Source organism: Gracilinanus agilis, chromosome 3 (genome assembly GCF_016433145.1).
Source record: "Gracilinanus agilis isolate LMUSP501 chromosome 3, AgileGrace, whole genome shotgun sequence".
In the NCBI taxonomy this organism is placed as follows: Eukaryota; Metazoa; Chordata; class Mammalia; order Didelphimorphia; family Didelphidae; genus Gracilinanus; species Gracilinanus agilis.
Window position 1 is genome coordinate 76,440,305 of NC_058132.1, and position 24,565 is coordinate 76,464,869.

Genomic DNA, 24,565 nt, shown 5'->3' on the forward strand with positions numbered 1-24,565 from the left:
AAAATAAGACCCTGAGTATTTTCTTAGGTTAAACTCTACAATTATTTAGCAAAATAATCTTGTTGGTGTCAAGTAAGCCTATAGTTCTATATTGCCCTTGCCCACAGATACACAAATATGATGGAACTAATCAGAAAGAAATGCTTTTCTATCTATACCTGAACTGGCTCATGTTTTGTAAGCAACAAGAAAATGTCAAAGTTTTAGGACACTGTTGTTTTATGGGTGCCAGTCAGTACTAGGCACACAAAAATGAGGTGGCATCAAGGAAACAGAACAATTTCATCATAGACTGTTAATACCAGATTACCTAAGACTTATGAACTTTATCTCATTTGATCCCATGAGAACAAAAGATACCAGTTGAGAGACAACACAAATATTATTATACCCATTTAATAGATGAGGAAACAGGAGCTCAGGGAGATTACATCACCAGCTCCTGGTCAGTCCCATTGCCAAGAAGAAACATATGAGGACCTGACACCCAGGTTGAGGTTCTTTTGGAGCATGTTCTTTTGACTATTCTTTAACATATTTCAATTTCTTTGGGGGAAAAAACAAACAAAATTTTACTGCTTCACTTCTTTATGATTCTATCACTGGGAAGATTTTGTTTTCTAATTCTAACTAAGAAATACAAATTCCATCTTTAGCTTACATGTGGCTCCCATGTTATATGTGTTGGCATACAGAATTCTCCTACATTTCTCTAAGACAATCCATGGCCTAGGGGTGCTTTAACAGCACACTTAGGTCTGACCTGCAGTTTGTTCATCCCAAGAGGATCAAATGAGATAATTTAAGTGTTTTAAAAACTAGAAAGTACAGTACCACAAAGGAGACAGAGGAAAGAATTTTAAAACATAGACATTAATATGGACTCAGTCCAGGATGACAGTGTGTACCTAGCAATGGCTTGTAAAAATATATTTCCCTAAAAAAATTTTCCTAGAATACTATGAATCTAATTAAATAGATTTTAAATTGAAAAGGAAGTTAAAAAACTTGCCTATAAATGGCTACCACACTATAAACCACCAAGTAACCTTCAATGTAAGAATAGTAGTACAAAAATGCCCCCAAATTCACAGAAGACAAAATCCAAGAAAAGACAGCAATGAAACTCGTACCACCTCAGATGTTTATTGGCAATGCTCAAAGCATTAGCATTTGAGCAAAGTCAACTAAGGCCAATAATGTAAGAAAGTAAATTTGGACAAAAAAGGAATCAATGCAGTTAGTTACATAGGAAACTCAATGAAAAACACAAATCTAAAGAAGACACACAGGCAGATCAGAGTCGGTGACTGTCCTATAAAACAACTGCAGACACACCAAAGCTCACAAAAGGTTGAAGCTGGTGGGGAAAAGAGGAGGGACAAAAAGGAGGTAGGACTGCTAACTCTCTAGCTCAGCGATGGGCAAACTACAGCCCACGGGACAGATTGGGTGGGGGGGGAGAAAGAAGGGAGGGCCTGAAATGCTCTATTCAGCACCATGATATTATTCCTAATCTGATGAATACAATGAATAGGATACCATATAATGAAACTTCAAAAGAGTTGCCTTAGAAGCAGACTGACAGATGAGCATTTCCTTTCCTTTGGGCCGCTCTTTAAAAAGTTTGTCCATCACTGCTCTAGGTTGTTGTCACTATATATACAGCACCATATGCATGTTAACAACTGTTCTATAAACCTCAGAATCATGTCGTAATGTAGAGGCAGAGGGCCAGCCTGCAGCCAGGAAGATTTCAGGTCTTACCTGGAACCCATATACACTGGCTGTGACTCAAGCAAGTCACTTAACTTCTCAGTTCCCCAGGCAAACTCTAACACAATAAATTGCAGAAACTGCATTTGTAGAGTTGACTCACCAAGAGTTTCCCATAGGTCCAAAGTGCACCAAAAAATGCATAGACTTTACTGATATTTTCTATGACACGCCTCCCCAACCCAGCCAGGCTCTCAGAAGCAAGGCCAAGGCACACAGGCTCTGCAGGCCCTACCAGTTTGCCTAATGGCAAAACTTATCGGTGGGCTTGTCTTTTTGTCTCAGGGTGAATTTAAAGGACAACCAAAAGGATCACCACCAAAAGCTAGATTACCAGATGATGAATTCCCTTGGGCCACAATTCAAGAAACCATTGCCTATGGGGTTGGGATCAATACTGGTAAAAGAATATCCATACTGATAAAATCTTGGATCTTTTAAAGTACTAAATGAAGGCACAGACTGTATTATACTGTGTTATACAACATATTCTGTTATGGTTTAACATGCTATTATCATACTAGGGCTTCCCTGAGCTTCTTTATGGATGCCTTTACCTTTATAAGTGAAATAGTATAAGAAATCATTCTGAAAAAAAGCCCAATTAAATTCAACAAATGTTAATATTGTTACTATTTTCAAGGTATTTACATATCAGTCAACTAGCATTTATTCAACACCAACGTGCCAGGCACTGTGCAGGGGATATAGAAAAAGTTAAAAGATAGTCCCTGACCTCTAGGAGCTCACAGTATGATATGAGGGGACAACATGCAAATAACTGTGTGCCAACTATGTGCCAGCTATAAACAGTATAAACTGGATCTAATCAGCAGATAGAAGGAACTAGCATCAAGGAGAATTCAAAAAGGATTCTTGTAGAAGGCAAAACTAGCTGAGCCTTGAAGGAAGTCACAGAAGCAAGGCAAGAAAGGAGAAAATTCCAGGTATGGGAGATAGCCAGGGAAAACTTTCAGATATGGAGTATCTAGTGTGAGAAATAACAAGGAGGCCAGTGTCGCTGGATCACAAAATATATGAAGGGGAGTTATGGCATAAGCAGATTGGAAAATAAGAAAAGAGCCAGGTTATAAAGGGTTTTATAAGTCAAAGAGAGGGTTTTATATTTGATCCTGGAGGTATTGTGAAGCTAATGGAGTTGACTGGGATGGGAAATTACATGGTCAGAATCATACTGGAGGAATATCACTTTGACAGCTGAAGAGGATCGAGTGAAAGAGAAAAAGACTGGCATGCAAATCAACTAGCAAGCTATTTCAATAATTTAAGCATAAAGTGATAAGGACTTACACCAGAGGTGGCAGTGTCAGAGGAGAGAAGACATACTATACTTGAGATGTTACAAAGGTAAAAATGGGCGGAACATGGCAACTGATTAGATGCAGAAGGTTAGAAAATAAGAAGTTAAAGATGACACCAAAGCTGTAAGATGGGGGAACAATGGTTGTATCCTCAATAAGAGGTAAGTTAGGAAGAGGAGAGTTTGGGAAGAAAGAAAGATAACGAGTTCAGTTTTGGATGTGCTGAGAGATATCTATGAGATACAGTTCTAATATCTAAAAGACAATGGGAGAGTAAGTGATGTGATATTGGAAATCAGTAGAAGGTTTGAGCTAGACAAATAAATCTAAGAATCATTGACAGAGATGATAGCTGAATCTATGGGAACAGATGAAACCACAAATGAAATAGTAAAGAAGGAGAAAAATGCTCAGGACAAAAGAACTGGAGGATATCCAGAGAGTTAACAAGTGCAAACTGGATGAAGATCCATCAAGGAGACCAAAAAGGAATTGTTACAGGCAGGTAGAAAAGGGAACCAGGAGAGAGAGTGCCATATAGACCAAAAGAGAAGAGTGACAAAGACTCAGAGGCTGCAGAAAGGTCAAAAAGGATGAGAAGAGGCCATTAGACTGGACAATTAAAAGATCACTGGTAACTATAGAACAGTAGTTTCAGTTGAATGATGAGATTGGAAGCCAGAATCCAGAGACTTAAAAGGAAAGTGAAGAAGAGAAACTAGAGGCACCTATTGTAGATGATCTTCTCACAGGGTTTAGCCACAAAAGGGTCAAGAGAGCTAAGATGAAAGCTAGCAGGGATGATGGCTGCACTTATCTCATTCCACTCTCCATGACTTCACTTATGTTGTTCCCTTTTGCTGGAAAGTCCTCCTCATTAAACTAAACTCTTGAAGATGGAACCACATCCTGTAATTTTGTTTTTCTTACAATGCTGAACACAAAGTACATATTCAATAAAGACTTGTTGACTGAACAATTAGTTCTGAAGTGAATAGGATTCAATTTCTCAGTTTTAGATTATATTCTTTTTTAAGTGCTTAAAAATATCTGTAATATTACTTATTTATTTTGAATTCTAAATTTTCTCCCTCCCTCCAGCCCTTTCCCCACCCAACTGAGAAAGTAAGCAATACAATAACCATTCTATATGTGAAGAACATATTCTTTTAGCAAGGCAGTATAAGGAAGGCTACAGTTTGATCTGGATAGCCTTTTCCCTGAATTAACTGCAAAGGGGTCTATGGTTCTGGGTGTAGTATGATCTTGATAAGCAAAATAAAGCCCTCAAAATGTGCTACTTAGTGTTATAATCTCTTTGGACCTCAGTTTCTCTCCTTATACAATGATCATAATAATACCTGTATTCCCTACCTTAGATAATTATTTTTTAAGAATCAAATGAGATTGTGGTATTATTTATTATTCGGGAATTGAAAGAGTGTGGTATAATAGAAAAAAGTATTTGGAGTCTAGAGACAGGTTTGAATCTTGATGCCAATGCTAGTAGTTAATGTGACTGGACAAGACAACACCAATTTTTTTAGGACATAATTTCCTCATCTATAAATGGAAATTTAAAATGCCTTCTAAATAAATGTTAGTGAAGTCAAGGAAAAAAATACTTCTATTACTTATCTTACAGGAATGCAGTAAAGAAAATGTTTTGGACACAGGAGCAAATTATTATTCTCTTTATAAGCTGACATTATCCTGAAGATTAAATCACATTCCATCTATATTTTTTTATTACATTAAGAGAAATCTTGTCATTATTTCCCAATAATATTGGTGTTCTGCTATATGCCTAATTCTTTGAAAACTCAAGATTCAAAATTTTAAATCTTAACTGTAAAAAAAGTTGGGACATTCCTTCATTTGCATCTTAGAAACTTAATGACAAGGTACAAAGCTAAGACCTTCTTACCCTCAGTAAAGCCTTACCTTCCACCACATACACCTTAGTCAGAGGAAAGTCAATATTCTTTGCCATTACTTCAATTTCTTCTTTGAGGGTTCCCTCAGGCAAAGGAATGAATTTATCAAATAAAGGGGCGATGTAGTCAGCATAGATAGTGACAAGCACCTGAAATGTAAAAGTGAGAACAACCTCTAAGAAGTTTCTTGAAGAAGGATGAACATGAACAGGTTTTACAAAGTGTTTCTAGGTTCCCAGAAATGTTCTGGATTTTGTTACAACTCCTTAGTCCCTCTGACCAGAGCTCTGTGATGGATAAGATCCCTTATCTCTTCCTGCCTTCAACCTCTCCAGGCCACCCTTCCTTCACATACCACTTGAGGACTTTTCCTAATTGACAAGTAGGATCAACATCACTCCTCTCCTTAAAAATCTATCAGTGATTCCCCACTGCCTACTGAATAAAGTCTAAGTTCCCACAACCTGTCTCCAATCTGGCTTTCCAACTTTATCCCCTCCAATATTCCAGCAGATGCTGTCCTGAGCTCTCCTGTTTATTGTGTCCCCATGCCTGGAAAAGTCTGCCTCCCATTCCAGTCTACTGAAGCTCCTCCCTCCCTTCAAGACTCAGATCACGAGTTTCCTCCAAAACAAAGAGATCACCCCAGCCCCAAGCAGAAAGAATCTTTCCCTCAAGTTTTCATTGTGTGGAGAATTTAAATGAATAAACTGTAAGTGACTATCTAGTATGTTATATGGACAAAAAGAAATATCCCCATTGTCAGGGAGCTTACAATGGGGAACAGGAGAAAAGAATCCATATGTACACAAAAAAATAAGGTTAAGAGAATTCAAGGGAGGAAGGCAACACCAAAACCTGAGGGGGAGGGGGCCTGGAGTGGAGATCAAAGAAGACTTCACAAAAGAGATAGTACCAGAATTGGGTCCTGAAGAGAAACCAATTCTATGGGGCAGAGATGAGGAGAGATTATATTCAAGACTAGTGGGAATAGTTCATGAAGAGATAAAGAAGTAGGAGATGGAAAGCTGAATTCAGGAAATAGTTGTCTGGTTTGTCTGCAACAGAAAAAGGGAAGAGTTGGAAATCAGAATGGAAACGCAGGAGGGATTCAAACTGTTGAAGATCCTAAATGCTAGCCTAAGGAGTATTTTATCCTCTAGACCAGTGATAGGCAAACTTTTTAAAGAGGGGGCCAAAGGAAAGGAAATGCTCATTTGTCAGTCTGTTTCTAAGGCAACTCTTTCGAAGTTTCATTGTATTGTTTCCTACTCATTGTATTCGTCAGATTAGGAATAATGTCGGGCAGCCGAATAGAACATTTCACCCGCCCCCCACCCCCTACTCCAACCATAGTTTGCCCATCACTGCTCTCTAGGCAAAGGGGAATAACTTAAGGTTTTTGAGACTTACTAAGAGAAGAATATTTTAGCAACTATATTTGGATGGATTGAGGAGAGGGGAAAGAAGAGTCACTAATCAGGCTATTACAATACTTTGGGCAAGAGATGATGAGGGCTGGAACTAGCATGTTAGCTTCTTGACCAGAGAAAAGGGGATAGTTAAAGAGACACAGACTAGATAAAACGTGACAACTGAATGGGGTGGATTGGCAGTAAGAAAGAAAACCATCAGAGATGACTCTAAAGTAATGAATGGAAAAGATGGTAGTGCATTTAACAGAAACAGGGAAGTAGGGAAGAAGGCTAGAGGAAAGAAAATTAATCTGTTCTTGCTCATTAGTGCAGGGCTCTTTGGTTCTGCCAATCCTGCACCTTTTTTAAAGGTAAGTAAATATTACAATATTATTAGGTAAAATTAACAGATTTACATGTGACACAATCAAATGTTCTAGATGAGATGGCAGTCTCTGACAATAATGCTAAGTGACTAATAAAAGCCTGTGAGTGGGGCTGAAAAATTAATGTGGGACTAACTGACAATCCTTGAAGAGCAGGAGGGACTAGGCAATTGAGATTGTGACTTGTCCAGGGTCACACTACTAGAAAGTGTCTGAGGTCAGACTGAACTCAGACCCTCCTATCTCTAGGTTTGGCTCTCAATCCACTGAGCCACCTAAGTGCTGTCCCACACCTCCATCATTTTTTAATACTTAAAAAGTGGATCACTGTTTTCCAGGACCCTGAGAAACTTTGCTGAGAACTTCTCCAGGCCACTTGTCTTGCTGGTCTGTCTTCTGATGCTATTACTCCCCAGGTCACAAGCACATCTTAGAGTTGGAAGAGGTCTTGTCTTCCAGTTGAGTTTCAAAGGAGGTGGGGATTCTAAGAGGGAAGTGCATAGGAGATAGGAGATAGGACATTGAGTTCAGGGAGCAGCTAACTAGAAATCTAATTGGTCTGCAATGATGAGTATGCATGTGAGGACAGATGATATAAAACATCCAGAAAGGTGACAGCCAAATTGTAGATGGTTTAAATACCAAGCAAAGTGATTTGTTTCATCCTAGAGGCAATAAGGATGCTAGCCACATCCAGCCAATCTGGACCAACATTACTGGTGAACCTTTTTATGTTTATTAGGACTCATAAGTAGCAATAGAAAAACTGTTCCAAAAGTTAAGATATGGCATCTGTTCAAGCCCAAGCTGTATAGCTTGATGGTTCTTCAGCAACTGAAGGCTGAGAAGCGGCCCCAGAAGGCAGAGCAGTAACAATACACAGACACACGTGACCCCTAAGCCTTGTCTCTAGGATAAGTAAGTATGAGACGAAGGGAAAAGTGCCTGTGCAGACACTAATGTGTCAAAAAGAAGGCTGCCATCCAGGAGACAAGGCAGAGTGCAACAATGAGTCTAAGACAAGAGTCTAGCAGAACTGGTAGTGATCCAAAGATCTTTTCCCTAGTCATTTTTTGCAAAGTCATTTACTTTTACATGTGACCCACCTATATCTGACCATCTTCTCCCAATGAGAGCCCAAATAGAAACTGAGATGTACTGAGTTCCCTTTTTGGGATCTTCTTTTCAGTGTGTCACTGAATATAGTAGTACTTACTTTAGTCACAGGAAGTTCACTGCCTGTTTTTAGATCTGTCTTGCTAATTAAAGTTCCTGGCAGCTCTAAGAGCTATCCTTATACAGACTAGTTCAGGGCCTCCACTGTTTTTAGACTAAACTAGACCTTAAATGATGCAGTGATTGTGCAAAATCTCATAATCAATGTCCTTCAAGAAAATCACCATACAGAAACTTCTTTCCTGAATCTCTAGCACTGCAGATGTTTCTAAGCCTGATGAATGAGAAGTGCATTTCAGAGGTGTAGGGGAAAGGGCGAAAGAGAGTGAAAAGAGAAAAGATAGTAGAGAAAACAAGTGTTTCTCTACCATACCACCTTCATTCACACAATACTCATGTACATTGCACTATCAAGGCCCTGTGGGGAAAAAGATGTACAGGCCAGAATTCCTGAGGATGATCTGGTGATGGAGATAATTAACACATTTCAAGTAAACTAACCCAAGAATGATGAAAAACAGCATGATCTAGTGGAGAGAGCAATGGCTTTAAGAGTCAGAAGGCCTAGACTTCAATCCCAGCTCCAGCACTTAGTACTTATGTAGCCTTGGGCAAATTTCTCCCCATCTCTGTGCCTCACCTTTTTCATCTACAAAATGAAAGGGTTGGTTCTAGATGACCTCTGAGGTCTCATAATTTTTTTAACCATTTATTAATATTCATTTTTGACATGGTTACATGATTCATGCTCCTACTTTCCCCGTCACCCCCCGCACCCCTCCCCACCCATGGCCGATGCGCATTTCCTCATAATTTTTATAAATGCTAAGAACCCATGATTATACTGGCAAAGATCACTTTCACAAAAGACTATTTTATGATTCTAAATAAAAATGAGCATGGAAGCATGCAATTAGGTGCCAGGTAAGTGACAGAGAATGACAGGGAGGCTTCCTAGAGGAGGTAACTGACTTGTCACTTGAAGAATGATTTGGAACCACACAGAAGAGAACCACACTCTCAAGGTGTATCAGCAGAACAATAAATAGATCGGTTTGACTGAGACATAGATTAAATGAAGGGAACTGGTGAGAAATAGTTAGAAAGTATATGTAATTGTATGGTTATTACATGTATGCATATAAAGGTTATACAAATACACACTGATTACTTCCATACTTTTCTCCCAAATCTTCCTCTCCTCAGACTATTTGTCTGACTATTCTAGGTACCAAAAGGACCTGAATCCTTGCCTCCAATATGAAAATGTCACCTCTCCACTCACTCACACCTTACTCTTCTTCCAAGCTGGCTTTTCTTTTTACCATTCTACTGAAAGAGCTTTCCGTGAGGCCACCAATGATCTCTGAGTTGTCAAATGTAAATGACCTCTTTCCTCATTCCTCTTCTTCCCAGGTGACCTCTGTACAGCATTTGACATGATTAACCATCCCTCCTTGATACTCTACCCTCCCTCAGTTTCCATGCTACTAACCTCCTTTGCTGGCTTATTCTCCTTCCTAGAAAGAAAAGAACTAACAGAAAAACTCAAAAAGAAATTTCTTAAAATTCTAAGATTAGTTATGGTAGTCCTAGTATTCCAAACAAACATGAGTCAACAAGGCAGTTTAATAACATTCACTTGAATTTCACCTGTTCCTTAAGGATAATTTTCGTCTTTTACAACATGACTAATATAGAAATACATTTTTTCAAATTGGTGCATGTATAATATCAAAATGCTTGCCTTCTCAAGGAAATAGGAAAGGAAGAAAGGAATCTAGAACTCAAAAATCATAAAAAAAATGTTAAAAATTGTTTATAAATGTCATTAAGAAAAAATAAAAAGCATTCTTTAAAAAAGAAAGTAATTTTTTTATTTTTTTAAAGCAAGTTGTACATAGTAAAGATTTGATTTTTTAAATGGTAATGTTCTCTCTAAGGTATTAGTCAAATTCAGAATAAAAACTAAAATTTAAAAATGTGTCAGTGCAATCACATTAAAATTATTCTCAAAATAAATGGTAATTTTCATGCTAATTAAAATTATAGTAATTATTTTGTTGAATGTCTTTTTTTTTAATGAAAAACAGACACTTTACTCACCAAAGAAACAACTAATGTGAACAGCCAGGCATAGATGAAAAAGTAGTCACCTCCAATTTTAATGATATAAAGCAGTAGTGAGGTAACGGGCAATAAAATACACTGAGTCACGACAAATTTCTTGAGAGCATCCTTCACGAAGAACCCTAAGGTCTGAAAAAGAAATCATGACAGAAAGCTGCTACCTTACTTTTACTCCTTAAATAACCAAATGAATACAACTATTTGTTTAAAGTACTGTCAATTACTCTCCTACTCAAGTCCTACTCCAATGGCTCACTGAATTATTAAAGTTCCCCTAGGTTCTAAGGCCATAGCAGCAAAGTACAATCTCTGGAAGGTCCAAACAAGCAGGAAAGGATTCTGGCCCAGAGGAGAACTACCCACATTTGTGTGTCTGAGGGGCAGTCTAGCTTTAGGGCAGAACATTGGTCACCAGATGTTGAATATACATGGCAACAGCAACTTTTTAAGATCTTTTACAAGTTATATAAGAGAATGCCCACACTGCTGAAACCCAGAATTACTGAAGTACTGAACAGAATATTAAACACTAGCATGCAATGATCCTACTTTACCCTGAGGGTACCTTCAACTTCCTGGGTGATAACCCCTTTCCTCTACTTTGTAACTGTAATTGTACAATAACCAGAATACTGTAAAGAAATGACTACCTTCTTTATTTGTAGTAGTGTCATGAGAGAGGATGCCACTCCATAGTAAGACTCAAGTAGGATTGGTTCTACAGAGCAGACCTCTCTTTTCTGACCTGAGTTCTTTTTTTTGTTTGTTTGATTTTTTTGCTTGTATCTCCCCTTACACCTTAAAAAATAAGCTGGTTTGAAATTCATCACCTGAGAAATTTTTAAGCTTATTAATGAATTTTTACCAAAAGGGGGAAAAAAAAAAAAACCAGGGGGCAGGCAGTTAGGTAGCTCAATGGAACAGTGAGCCAGGCCTAGAGACAGGAGATCCTAGGTTCAAATCTGGCCTCAAGACACTTCCTAGCTGTGTGACCCTGGGCAAGTCACTTAACCCCCACTGCCTAGCCCTTACCACTCTTCTGCCTTAGAGCTAATACACAGTATTGATTCTAAGACTGAAGGGTAAGGGTATTAAAAAAAAAAAAAAAAAAAAAAAAAAAAGGAAAACATCAACATTTGTCACACCTGCTATGCATTTTTCCTTGGTGTAGTCAAGCAACAGAAGTGATACATGTAAAAGTTAAGTGATGAATGTTTAAATTGTCAATGTGGATTTTTGGATGACTCAAGTTTACCCCCCTTAGCTTTGAGAAATTCCAGTGCCAAGTACCCCTATTTTGGTTTGAATGTTAAACACCTTTTTGTTTTGGAGGCTTCTCTATTGGATGAAAGTTTGAATGAAGCCCAGGTTTTTAGTTTGACCTTTGCCTTTGTTACAGCTGATGCATCTTAAGACCCTAATTGCTGGTTGCGAAGAGGTTTACAAACCTGTTTATAATTAGTTTCTGTAGGTTTCCCATGCTTAATTACCCAGAAGATATAAGGACTCCCAATCGCCTTTCCTCTTTGGAGAAAGCATTTAGTGTGTTTTCTCCCAGGGTGGAGGTGGCATCTGGTACGGTGTCTTCTCCCAGGGCCTTTGGTTTTATATGGTATTCGATGTATGACTCTGTGTAATGACCAAATACCTTAAATTTATCCCTTTTTCCTGATTGAAGAGTGAGTTCTTTTGATTACTTGGTAATTCTGTGTTTTTTTCCAAGTAAAACTGAAGGCCCCTGGCACAAAAAAGAAGAAAAGTCCTTTCCAGGTGACAATGAACAGTGGCAAAGCATTCTACAATACCTGCTGATTGAAACCATGCTTTTCTTCTATGACAAATGTATTGTAAAGACTCCAAGGCAAGCCAGTGAGGGCACTGAAGAGTGTGGCCAAAAACAGGAACATCAAGGACTGAGTGATCTAAGAACAACAGGAAAAGACAATGACTATTTCTATAATGTATAAGCAATTCAATTCCCCTATGTCTCAAAAAATGAGTTGGCCATTCTCTTTGCTAGTTAACTACCTTCATTCATGTTCTCAATCCTATCCCCCACCCCTTCTCCTATGGGAACTTTTCCCAACAATCATTTCCTGGCCCTGCTAAACTAGTCTCTCTAGCACACTAGCTCACTTTCTTGACACTTCCTCCATTCTCTGAAAGACTTCCCTTGACCCTGTTATTTCCTCAGAGTATCACCCTATATCTTTCTTTCCTTTCAATACTAAAATCCCAAGAAAAAAAAAACTCATCTATTGTCACTGCCTCCATTATCTCACCAGCCATTTATTCTTACCAAACCTCTGCAATCTATCTACCCCTGACTACCTGAAGATCATTGATGGTCTCCTTTATCTTCACTTTCCTTTAGCTTTTCTGCAACACTCAGCAGTGCTGATTGCCCTCTCCTCCAGGGAGAGCTTCTCTTCCCTGGGCTCCTATGTTCTCTACTTGTATGTATAGTCTTCTTGGTACCTTCTGCTGGTTCATCTTCCTCCTACTATGACCAAGGCTCTGGCCTAGGCCCCATCTCTCATCTTTGCCACGTGCTCAATTATGCTTTTACACAGATGAAGTCCAAATCTATATATCTGGCCTTAGATTCCCCCCTGAGTTTCAATCTTCCATTTCCAACTGCCTGCTATGTGTTTCCACCTCTGTCCCATTGGCACTTCATTCTCCTATGCTCTGCTAAAATAGCAATTTCTTCCAAACTTCCTTACCTCTACTGATACCTGGGAGTCATCTTCTGCCACCAATATCCAATCACTTGCCAAATTCAAGTGAATTTTATTTGATTTCCATAGTACCTCTTGCATTTGTCCCCTTCTTTCCACTCACTCATAACACTCTCACTCTTGTTCAGGCCTCTAACTCTTCTCTCCTAGACCAGTGATGGGCAAACTACTCCCCCCCAAGGATCAGATCCAGATCCACTACCCCCCCACATCCAGATGTAGTGATGATTAGGGATTTGCTTAAGGCAGTGATGGGCAAACTACAACCTGGATTTGGCCTACGGGGAATAGTTTGTCCATCACTGTCCTAGACTACTGTAACAGCCTCCCTAGTGCTTGAAAGGCCCCCTCCTCACCTCTGCCCTTCAGAATCCTCTTTTGTCAGGGCTCAGCTCAAGTTCAAGCTGGAGGTAAAGGTATGGGATGTGATATATTAAAGCCAATTAAGGCCAAAAGAGGTGGAAAGAAAATGATTGAGGAAAGTCCACACCTGGGGAAGGTGAGGAAAAGGAGAAACTGGCAAAGGAGGCTGAAAAGAATAAGCCAGAGTGGAAGCAAATACAAGAAGGAAAAAGAAATAAAGTCAAGAGTAAAGGTAAGGAACTTAACATTAAAGAGAAAAAACCTCCCTCTCTCTAAAACTAAAGGAGAAATACAGGTAAAATAAAACTGTAACTTAATTCTCAGAAGGGCAGGAGGATAAAATGCAAAGAACAATAAACTGAGGTCAGGAGACTGAGGGTTTAGTTCTAGCTGTGTACTTGCATACTCATGGAGCATCAGGGCACATTCTCTAATAAAAGCTAGCACATACACAGTGCTGTATGGTTTAGAAAGTGCACATGTATACACATACATGAGGCATCTGGGTAATACAGTAGATAGAGTGCCAGGTTTAGAGTCAGGAAGACATGAGTTAAAATCCAGTCTCAGACAATAGTTGGGTGTCCCTTTGCAAATCACTTAATCTATTTGCCTCGGCTGCCTCATCTGTGAAATGGGGATGATAATAGTACCTATGATGCATGGTTGTTATAAGAATCTAACAAGATAATATTTGTAAAAGTGTAATTTTTTTTAAATCTCATTTTCATCCCCACTTATTTTTATAGATATGTACTTCAATTGCTTCACAAATGCAGGATGCTTTCTTGTGAGAAATTACAGATCTCAGTACAAATAAAGTTTATTTCCTCATGCCTCAAAACTACTCAGTTTAACATGTTAGCTTAAGGAGAAACAGAGGCTAAAGATAAGTATACAGATTAAGAAAGTGGTCTCCCCCTGCAAAAACGATCAATGAACCTTACTTCACTTTACTTAAGATCTTATTGTAGCAGTCAGTCCTAAAGGATGGACACACTCCTTTACCTTATAATAAGTAATGCAAATGCATACCCATCCATTTGTAAGGAGATCTCTTTTAATTTTATACTAACAAAAATTGTACACCCTATTGCTTACTAATTTCTAATAACCTGTCTTGCTTTGAAAAAAGATTTGTTTCTGCAGCTATGACTTTGCTTAGATGGAAAGTAGTCCCCCTCAAATGTTACCTCTATCAGTTAACTACTTAAAATAAAAATGTGAGACATTATTTTAAGTACTCTCCCTTATTAAAAGCCTGGATTTATTAGCAAGAGAAGAAATATTTCAAAACCCATTTATTTGTTAGTCTCTCTTGTTGCCCTTCCCTTTTGAGAAAGTAGCTTGAAGATATCTTCTTAGGGAGGATTAAACACCCACACACCCCACACACACCCCTTTGCCCACAAGAAAGAATCTTTAGGATTATTTATTTTTCAAAAATAATGGCATCACAAACTAGATATTTATTTTATACTGAAAGCACAAATACTATCACCATCTCTTTATATCTGTGTATGCTTGTATCTATACTTAAGTATATATGCACAATGTAACTACTTTCTATAAAAATTCATGGTACTTTTACTTATTCCAGTTGAACTATCTAATAATGTCTTAGCTCAGGAGTTTCTCCTCCTCCATCCCTTGCCATTGCCCTCTCTCCTGGAGTAATAGTTCTCTCTGCCAGGATCAGGGAAAGGGAATGTGTCTGGATGTGAACCTGCAGTGCTCCATAGGAATTGCTAAGGTAGGCAGAAAAATTTAGCCAAGATGCCAAATGAACAAACCTCTGTATTTCTTTAATTTTAATTAAAGTAGAATTACAAACTGCTTATAAAATTGTATAACATTAATACCATTTCTGTTCAGTGGTTCAATAATCTCTTTGTTCTTGCTGTCCTTGGATTCCCAGGTTCAGGTATGTCCTCTGACCCAAACCCGGTGAGGTCTAGCTTCTGGAAGTGACAGAGGCTGCTAAGACCCAGCAGCCTCTGTTCCAGATGGGACTTCCTAGAGACTGGCACAGGAAGACTACATGATATGGTGGAAAGGGCACTGAATTTGGAGCCAAAGAGTCCAAGTCCTGCCACTTACTAACCTGTGTGATCTCAGACCTTCTGGCTCTAGGTTTCTTCAAATGTAAAATATGTGGCTTCTGAGGGTCCTTCTAACTTTTGGCTTTGCTATAAATTAAGGAGGAAGTGGGAGAACATTTGGCTGCTATAATCCAACAAGCTTCTTTCTTTTACAAGTCATTTCTTTTACTGCTAACTTCCCTATGCTTCCTGAATCCCAATGTGGTTCTGCTTGGGGAGTTGTTGGCTCTACTTCCTGAAGGCTCCTTGCTCCACAAATTCCTCCCATTCTACTCTGGGCTGATATCCCACATCCCTACACAGCTATGGTGCTGAGCTAATTCAAATAGCTATTTCATGGCAAAATGCCCTACATCTCATTGTCAATCCAGGCAAGGTCCCAACTATAAATAATGAAAGATTTAATTACCAATAAGACAAACTTTAGAATAAGCTTCTGCATGCCAAAAAAGGGGGGGAGGGAGAAGACATGACATTTTTTAGACTTAAGAAAAAGTACCTCATATTCTGGTCCAAATCCAGCACGCCTACAGAACACTCCAGAAAATTTCCAAAGATATGGAATTCCTCCAAAAAGAAGAATAATCTGTAAAAGAAAAGGTATCTTAGCTATTTTTTGAAAGTATATGAAACTATCATTTGATAGTCTAATCTACTTATGACTTAAGTTTCCATGAGAGGAATCATACCTGTCAAATTCCACCAAGGGAGTAAATTTGCATGAAATCAGCAGACAATACATTTAGTTTCAAAATATCTTTGATAAGATCAATCAATTAAGCATTTACTAAGCTAATCATACATACTAGGCACTGTGTTCAACAATAAGGAAAGATATAACAATTGAAACAATTCCTACTCATAAGGAGGTTACTTTCCTGATATCAAAAACACGCACAACACAAAATATTTAAGTGACTTCTGCATATAATACATTGTGATCAGCAATGCAGGTGATTAAATGATTAACTAGGATATAGCTCATGCCTCCATGGTCATTCTAGTATAAGACTAAAAACACCAACCATTATAAATCACATTTGATGACAGCTGCATCAGAGTCTAAAATACAGTGTAATTTCTAAGATTAAAGATCATTATAGACTAGATGTATCTGGGAAGGCTTCTTATATGAGAGTAGGCTGGAATGAGAGAGCAGCTGGATGGCTCAGTAGATAGAGAGCCAAGCCCAGATATGGGAGGTCCTAGGTTCAAATCTGACCCAGAGGCTTCCTAGTGTGTGAATCTGGGCAAGTCATTTACCTCCCACTGCCTAGCTCTTATAACTCTCTCTTCTGCTTTGGAGTCAATACACAGTATTGATCTGAAGATGAAGGTAAGAGTTTAAAAAAAAAGAGAAACCTGTTTAGGTGATCAGTCCCTTAGAATAGAGAAGTTTGTGGGGGAGTGTGAAGAAGTAATGGTAGATGGTTGAAGTACTGACCTCAGTGTGGGGGAACATGCACAAAAGCACAAATTTTTTTAAAAGCAGGAATGTTTTCAAAACCATTAAGTCAGAGAGGATAGTTAGAAGGCCTGTAAGAGATCAATCCAGGCAGCACATTCAGAGAAATAGCACTGGGAAGGAAATGGAACCAGGCCTCTGAGTCCCTAAGACTGGTTTGTTTGGTTTTTTTGAGATTTGAGAACTAGCTCAGATATAGAAAACAAAGTGGGATAAAAAGACATCTCCAAGAATAGGTGGCCTTAGTTAGTGTCCTGAGAAACACTCTGTGAAAGGGATTATGCAGTAAAATGTACAAGCTCACTGGTGTCACTCCAGGTAACGAAGCCAGAAATAAGGGAATAATCTGCACAGACTTTTTTAGGCTAAATGAGTGGGCAGAAAGTGGCAGATGAGTTTCAGTGTAGGCAAGTACAATGTGATGTAGTTGGAAAAAAATCCAAATTATATAGAACATTGAACTCTAAAACACCAGCAATTGATTCTGTCTCTATAATAGTTCTCCCTCCTTCTGTCCAGAGACAGAATAAAAACATCTCTAGAAGGAGCCATTTTAAGGGTTAAAAATTAAGGTTGGACTAAAAATATAAGAGAAATGTGGTTGCCAAAATTAATATATCTCAAGTCAAAATGACTTTATAGCAGTATTTATTTATAAAATAGAGGGGAAAAGCAAAAATAGAGAAATGAGAAAGAGGGTAGAAAAGGTATCTATCCTATCATACTAGATAATTACTCCAGCCCGGTTCAAACCAGGCAGGCTTCGTTATCCCTCCTGATAGCTCATGTTGTTCTTGTAGAAATTATATAGTAATGTAGGCTATATGATAGCATAATTAGATGGATTTGGAACTGAATGAATGGCCAGACTCAAAGAGCAGTAGCATTAATAGATCCATGTCAGCTTAAAAAGAGATCTTTAACAGATGCCCCTGGGATCTGTGTTTGGCCCTATGATGCATTTATAATTTATATCAATGACTTGGATGAAGAAATACATGGCCTTATCACATTTTCAAATAAGACAAAACCAGGAAGGATAGATAACCGTGGCAGGACATTCAATGTCCTCAATAAGGCAGAAAATTGAGTTGAATCTAATCAAATGAAATTTAATAGGAACAAAAATAGTCTCTTGCTTGACTATAAGAAAAAATTGGCTTCATAACAACAAAATGAGGGCATCATGGTTAGCACTTTTGTCCAAAATATCTAAGGGTTTTGGGAGATTGTAAGCTCAATGAGTAAAAATTATGGTGCACACAAAAAGAAAAAGCTCATGGGATCCTGGACAGCATTAAGATGCCTAGCTTCCAAGAACAAAGTGACAGTCCCACTCTACTTGACCATGTTCAAACTGTGAAAATGGAATTAGCTCACCTTTAATCATTCTTTAGACTTTAGCCACCAGGAATATGTCACCCCACCCAACTTAGAATTAAGTGTTGAGGGGGGAGGTCTATGACCCACATGTGCTAGTAAGTGACAAATCAAAAACAACTGCCCACCCACCCACCCCTCACACCCGGGCAGTCTGAAACAAGGTTAAGGCTGCAGTTTGTCCATGGAGGTGGATGCAGGAAGTGACAAAAAGAACTATTTTTTAAATATGATGGTAACTTCCTGTGAAGGGGATTTGGCCATTTGAAGTTGGCCTTGGAGGAGCTCGGGTGGAGACCTCAGACTACTTCCCTTTGAATCGTCACATGGATAAATTAAGGCTAACTCCCTTTTTTCCTTGGTGTTTCTGGAGGCCCTAGCCTCTCTGAAGAGGCCCTCTTGTCTTAGAGGAGGCCTCATGGCTAGAAGCCTTGTTGGTTCAGGCCTTCAGACCGTGTGTGTGTGTGTGTGTGTGTGTGTGTGTGTGTGTGTGTGTGTGTGTGTGTGTGTGTGTCACTGTCACTGTCTCTGTCTCTCTCTCCTGACTTGGATCTTTCATTGGAATTGTGAAAATTGATTCCTGGAAACCAAAACTTTAAATATCCAGTCCAACCATAATTTTCCCCTTTACAAAACCAAATAGGAAGTTTTATGTTCAGTTCTGGGCAGTGCACTGATAAATTAGAGAGCATCCTGAGGAAGACAACTAGAATGGTAAAGTGTCTCAAGTTCATAACATTCAAGGATGGACTGAAAGGATGTCCTCCCGATTGCAGAGAAGAGAAAACCCTAAGGAAGTATGATCTTGGTGTCCAAATACTTGAAAATGTGTCAAGTGAAAAGGAGATTAAACTCATTCTGTTTGGCCCCAGAAGAAAGAACTAGGAGCAATGGGTAAAAGTTGCAAAATAGATAAATTTAGTTTTGATAAAAGGAAAAATTTCCAATAATTAAGCCACCAACATTAGAATGGGTAGCTTCAGGATATGATGAATTCTTTCCCTTAGGAGAACAAAGGCTGGATGACCAATTATGGGTGTGTTATAATAGGGATTTGTCTGGGAGTACGGACTGGCTGGCTGCTGAGGCCCCTTCTAACACTGGAATTCTATGATACAAAGTTAAAACAGTTCTGGCATTCATGCTCCCCTACGATCCCGTGCCACCCTGCTTTTCCAGACGCATGCCCCTTTCTCTCTACATATTCTGAGCTCTAGCCAGAAAAGATACTCATTTGCCCTGAAAACATGCTCTTGCTTCCTTCCCTTTATTCATGTCGTGCCTAGTGATTAGAATGTACCCCCCCCACACACCTGACAATTCCTACCCACACTTTAACAATTAACTCAAAGGCTCCCTCTCTCTCCTCCAGGATGTCTTCTGATTCATCTTCCTGTCATTTTGAGGCACATTTTTTTTAAACCCTCACCTTCCATTTTGGAATCAATACTATGTATTGGTTCCAAGGCAGAAGAGTGGTAAGGACTAGGCCATGGGGGTTAAGTGACTTGTTGAGACACTTTTTAAAGATTGTTTTGGGAAGATTCTCAGAGCAGTTTCAGTTTTTGCTGCTATTAGGTGCCGTCTTCCTTCTGAGTAATCCTTTCCCTTCTCTTGACATGGCACTCACTTATGTCTTGTTTTGCACTATAGTTGTCTGTGTGTCATATTCTTCCCATCAGACACAAAACTTCAAAAGGGCAAGGATCCTGCCTTAGCAAAATCATGGCTATGTGCCTGATAAGCCCTCAATACACTTTTATTTGAATCCATGAGAGACTTAGGAGCCACAATCAGGATATTTCAGTGGACAAGAATTTATTAATCATGTACTATGTGGGGCAGCTAGGTGGCACTGTGGATAGAGCACAAAGCCTATAGTTGGGAGGACCTGGGTTCAAATATGACTTCAGACCCTGCCTAGTTGTGTGACCTTAAGCAAGTCACCTAATCCTATTTGCTTAGCCCTTGCCCTTCTGTCTTAGGAGTTGTTACTGGAACACATATAGTAAAGAGTTCATTGCTGTTGTTGTTGCTGTTGTTTGTTTTTTTATTAATATAAAAATAACATTCTATATGTCTATGCATTATGCCAAGTGCTGGAAATACAAAGAAGTATAAAAAAATAGTCTCTGCCTTCAAATAATAAATGCTTGAATAGAGGAGAAAGTACAAATTAAAATATATGAAAGGTAATCTAAAAGGGGAAGGCAGCTGGTGGGACCAGAAAAGGCCAGCAATGGGGAGAAATAGCTATCTTCCCTTTAGGCCCTAGAGCAGTGATGGGCCACCTTCTGAGCTTGATGTGTCAAAATTCACCAAAAAAACCAACCATAACTTGAGTGGTGTGTCACTTCAAGAAAAAAAAAACCATAATTTTGCGATATTTATAGTTTAAATAACAAAAATGTATAATTGTAATATATAACTGTATTTAATAATCCAAAATAGGTAAATTAATATAGAGAATAGTGTCTACACTACACTACAGCAAATGTTTCATCCTCAGCATGCGGCCCCATACTTCTCTGTATGCGGCCACGTGTCACTAAAAATGGCTACATGTGTCACTGGTTTGCCATCACTGCTCTAGAGCCCTGAGGATCAGGTTTAGAGTTTGGGTCTGTTTTATTTGGTCTTTTCAGTTACAGGCATGGGTGATAGAGCGCCTAGACCTGGATGTCACAGTGACTTTGGAGGCAAGATCCTTGACTGAATGTTGTTTCTAACCCAGAAAAGAAGACTGGAGAAACCAGGATGGCGGGATATGGATATAAGCACAGCAGAGCTTTGGACTTGGAACTTGGTGGAACCATATGCTATGTGGCCCCACCAACTAATGCTCCATCCTTCCACTCTCCAGAAACTGAGGTCGTGAAAAAGGTTATTATGCTCCTAGGTGTTAGGGGGAGAAAGTATGTGGTTTATTCTTAACTCTACCTTTGAAATAAATATTCCTTTACAAAATAAAAAAAGAAAAAGAAAAGGCCAGCAGAAGACAAGGTTTGACTGAAGCCTTGAAGGAGGCCAGGGAAACTAAGAGGCAGAGATAGAAGGTGGAACATTCTAGGCATGAGGACCAGAGCAAAGTCAGAGACTAGAGAGAAATTACTGTGTTTCAGGAACTGCAAGTAGGCCTTTCTAGACTGTTGAATGTATGGTAGATAATAAAGTGTAAGGTAGGAAGAGACCAGATTATGGAGACCTTTAAATGGCAAACAGGATTCTATATTTGACTCTGAAGGTGACAGGAGGCAGAGCCACTTTGGGGGTTGGGGGGAAGAGGGGAAAGGGCAGGATACATGATCAGACCCAAACTTTAGAATCGTAGCCTTGGCAGCTGGGTAGAACATGGATTTGGAGTGAGGAAAACATTTGAAACAAGACAAGTAAGAAGACTATTGCAATAGTCCAGGCAAAAGATGATGAGATCCTGAACTAGGATTGTGACTGTGTAAGGAAAGAAAAGGAGACATCTATCAGATATATGAAGGAAAGTGCAATAGAGAATAACACCAAGATTGTGAGCTTGGGTGACTGGTGCCTTCAATAATAGTTGAGAAATTCCTGAAAGGGGGAAGGTTTGGAGGAAATATAGTCAGCTCTGTTTTGAACATCTTGAGTTTGTAATACCCAAGTTCAATATGTCTAAGAGACCCGAGACTCTTCTGCATAGAAACAATAATGTTGTTCACCAATTGAGACAGTATAGAAAGAAAAAAAAGAGGATTCAAGACAGACCTTTGAAGAATACCCACAGTCATTGGTCATGACATGGAAGAAGAACCAGCAAGGTATTGAGGAGCAGTCAGACAAGCAGGAGGAGAATCAGGAAATGCAAGAGTGTCACAAAAATCTAAAAGGAGATGGTGTTCAACAACATCAAATGTTGCAGAAAGGTCAAGAAGGATCAGGACTGAAAAAAAGGTCACTAGATTTGGCAAGAGATCACTGATATTTTTGGAGAGAGCAGTTTCTGCTGAACGATGAGGGTGAAAGCCAGATTAAAGAGGTTTAGGAAAGAGCGATAAGAGAAGCACTTGGTGTAGTCAACTTTCTTAAAGACTGTAGTAGAGTGGAAGAGATAGAATGACAGCTATCAAGAAAAGTACAAATAATTGTTGAACATCTTTAAAAAGGAAATAAACACAAAATAAAATACTTTTCTACCCATGAAAATCCTGTTTGTTTGCTGGAAGTTCTAATACTTAATGTGAATCCAGATGCCACACCTCAAAAAATAAAATAAAATGCAACTAGAAAAGCTCTATGGATGTCAACAAAAATGGCCAAAGAAAAGTGAGGCTTGTTATCAAAGGAATGAGCTAAAAATTTTAAGAGTCTATTAAAAAAAGGCCAGAATTTAGAGTTTGAATACAACCCTATTCCAAACTTCTTTCCTCATCTCTCCTGGAATTACCACTAGTCTTTCAGTTCCCTGGGTTCATAATGGTACTCTTTCCTTGGACTCCTCTCTTTCCCTTGCCCCACATACCTAATCAAATGCCAAATCTTGTCATTTCAATATTCACAACATCTTTTAAATTTGGTCTCTCCTCTCTACTCCCACAGCTAGCACCCAAGTTGGGTCCCTCATTAACTTTTTTTTTTTTAAGTCCTTACTCTTCTTAGTAACAACTCTTAAGACAGAAGGGTAAGGGATAGGCAAAAAAGGGTTAGGTGCTTTGTCAAGGGTCAAACAGCTAGGGAAGTGTAGGAGGTTAGATTTGGACTCGGGTTCTCCCAACTCCAGGCCTGAGCCTATCCACTAAGCCATCTAGCTGCCCCCTCTCATTAACTCTTGTCTAGATGATTACAACCGCCTCTTAATTGGTCTTCCTGACTCAAAACTTCCTATTCAGGTCCATTCTCCCCACTGCTATAAAAGTAATTTTCTGTAAGTACATTCTCACCACATAATTTCTCTAGTCAATAAACTCCACTGGACTCCTTTTACCTCTAAAATGAAATAAAAACTCCTATATTTACCTTGACCCCAACTTATCTTTCCAGTTCATATTCCTCGCTCCTACGCTCTCTTTTTCCAACTCATGCATCTTCCCCATAGCCCGAATGCTCTTGTTTCTTAACCCTCCACTCCACCTTTTTTTGGGACTTCTCTGACTTCTTCACTAAGCCCCAGAAAGTCCATCATTATTTTGGAAAACCTCATTTGTCTGCATGATCCAATCAACCCTGGTATTCACATCTTTCTTACTATTTGTATCCCCAGTTTAGCACAGTGCCTGGCATATGGCAGGTGCTTAACAAAAGTTTACTATTTGATGCCACCTCACAGAATCCCTGTCTTCCTTTAAGATACATGTGAGGCACCACCTTTTATGTGAAGGCTTTTTTGATTTCCTCAACTGCTAGTGTCCTTCATCTCAAACTATCTAGATTTATTTGGATTTTTTTCTTTTTCTTTTTACTCTGTATATCCTTGAATATGTACTTATTGTCTTCCTCATTAGAATGAGGAGCACCTTGTAATGGTGCTGAGATTCAAAGCCAAGGGACATACTATGTTCCAAGTCTCTTAACCCAGGAAGGGTACCCATCTGTTTGCTTGGCTACAGGAGGTGGGGCTAAACAAAGGCAATTCATTCCATTAGGGAGTATGACTGAAATGTAGAAAAGTGAGAGCTAAAACCAGGTCAGGAACCAGCAGTCAACAACTCAACAATGGTGGGTATAAATGGGGCACTCAGTCACCAGCAATTGCTTCTAGCAATTGTTCTGCAGAATGAGATCTCTAACCCTGATGAGGCAATGTACCATTCATTACCAGAGGAAAGGACTGGCTCTAAAGTCAGAGCACACAGTCATTCTGCTATGCACCAGACTAGCACCTCTAGGCTGTGGATTCCTCACCTGTAAATGAGCAGACTGACATCTGAGGCCTCTTGGCCAACTCAAGGGTACTGAGGGAAGAGAAGTGAAACTTTCTCCTCCTAGAAAGTTCCAATCAGCTCTGAAAGTTTAGGTCATCCATTCAAGATTTAATATGCCTGCTCTGGAAAAGTCTCCATTTGCTGGATATATGATTTAGATACAGAGTGATACCATAACTAAATTAGGGGAACACAGAATAGTTTACTTAGAAGATCTTTTGAGAAAGGAAGAATTTATGGCCAAACAAGAGATAGAGTATTATAACATGTAAAATGAATAATTTTGATTATGTTAAATTAAAAAGCTTTTGTATAAATGAAACCAAAAAATTTTTATAACAGATGTCTCTGATAAATGTCTAATTTCTCATATTTATAAAGAACCAAGTCAAATTTATAAAAATACAAGCCATTCCCCAACCAACAAATGGTCAAAGGATATGAACAAGCAATTTTCAAATAAAGAAATCAGTCATCA

At 38.9% G+C, this 24,565-nt stretch overlaps 1 protein-coding gene across 1 annotated transcript in view; it reads right to left on the reverse strand.

Annotated features, from left to right (window-relative positions):
- ZMPSTE24 (zinc metallopeptidase STE24) overlaps positions 1-24,565 on the reverse strand; it is a 56,804-nt gene that overhangs the window by 20,623 nt on the left and 11,616 nt on the right. The window contains exons 3-6 of the mRNA XM_044668025.1: positions 15,848-15,934; positions 11,948-12,064; positions 10,119-10,271; positions 5,043-5,184 (exon numbers count right to left, since the gene is read on the reverse strand). Coding sequence (XP_044523960.1) covers positions 5,043-5,184; positions 10,119-10,271; positions 11,948-12,064; positions 15,848-15,934 — 499 coding nt within the window. The remainder of the gene's footprint in view (positions 1-5,042; positions 5,185-10,118; positions 10,272-11,947; positions 12,065-15,847; positions 15,935-24,565) is intronic.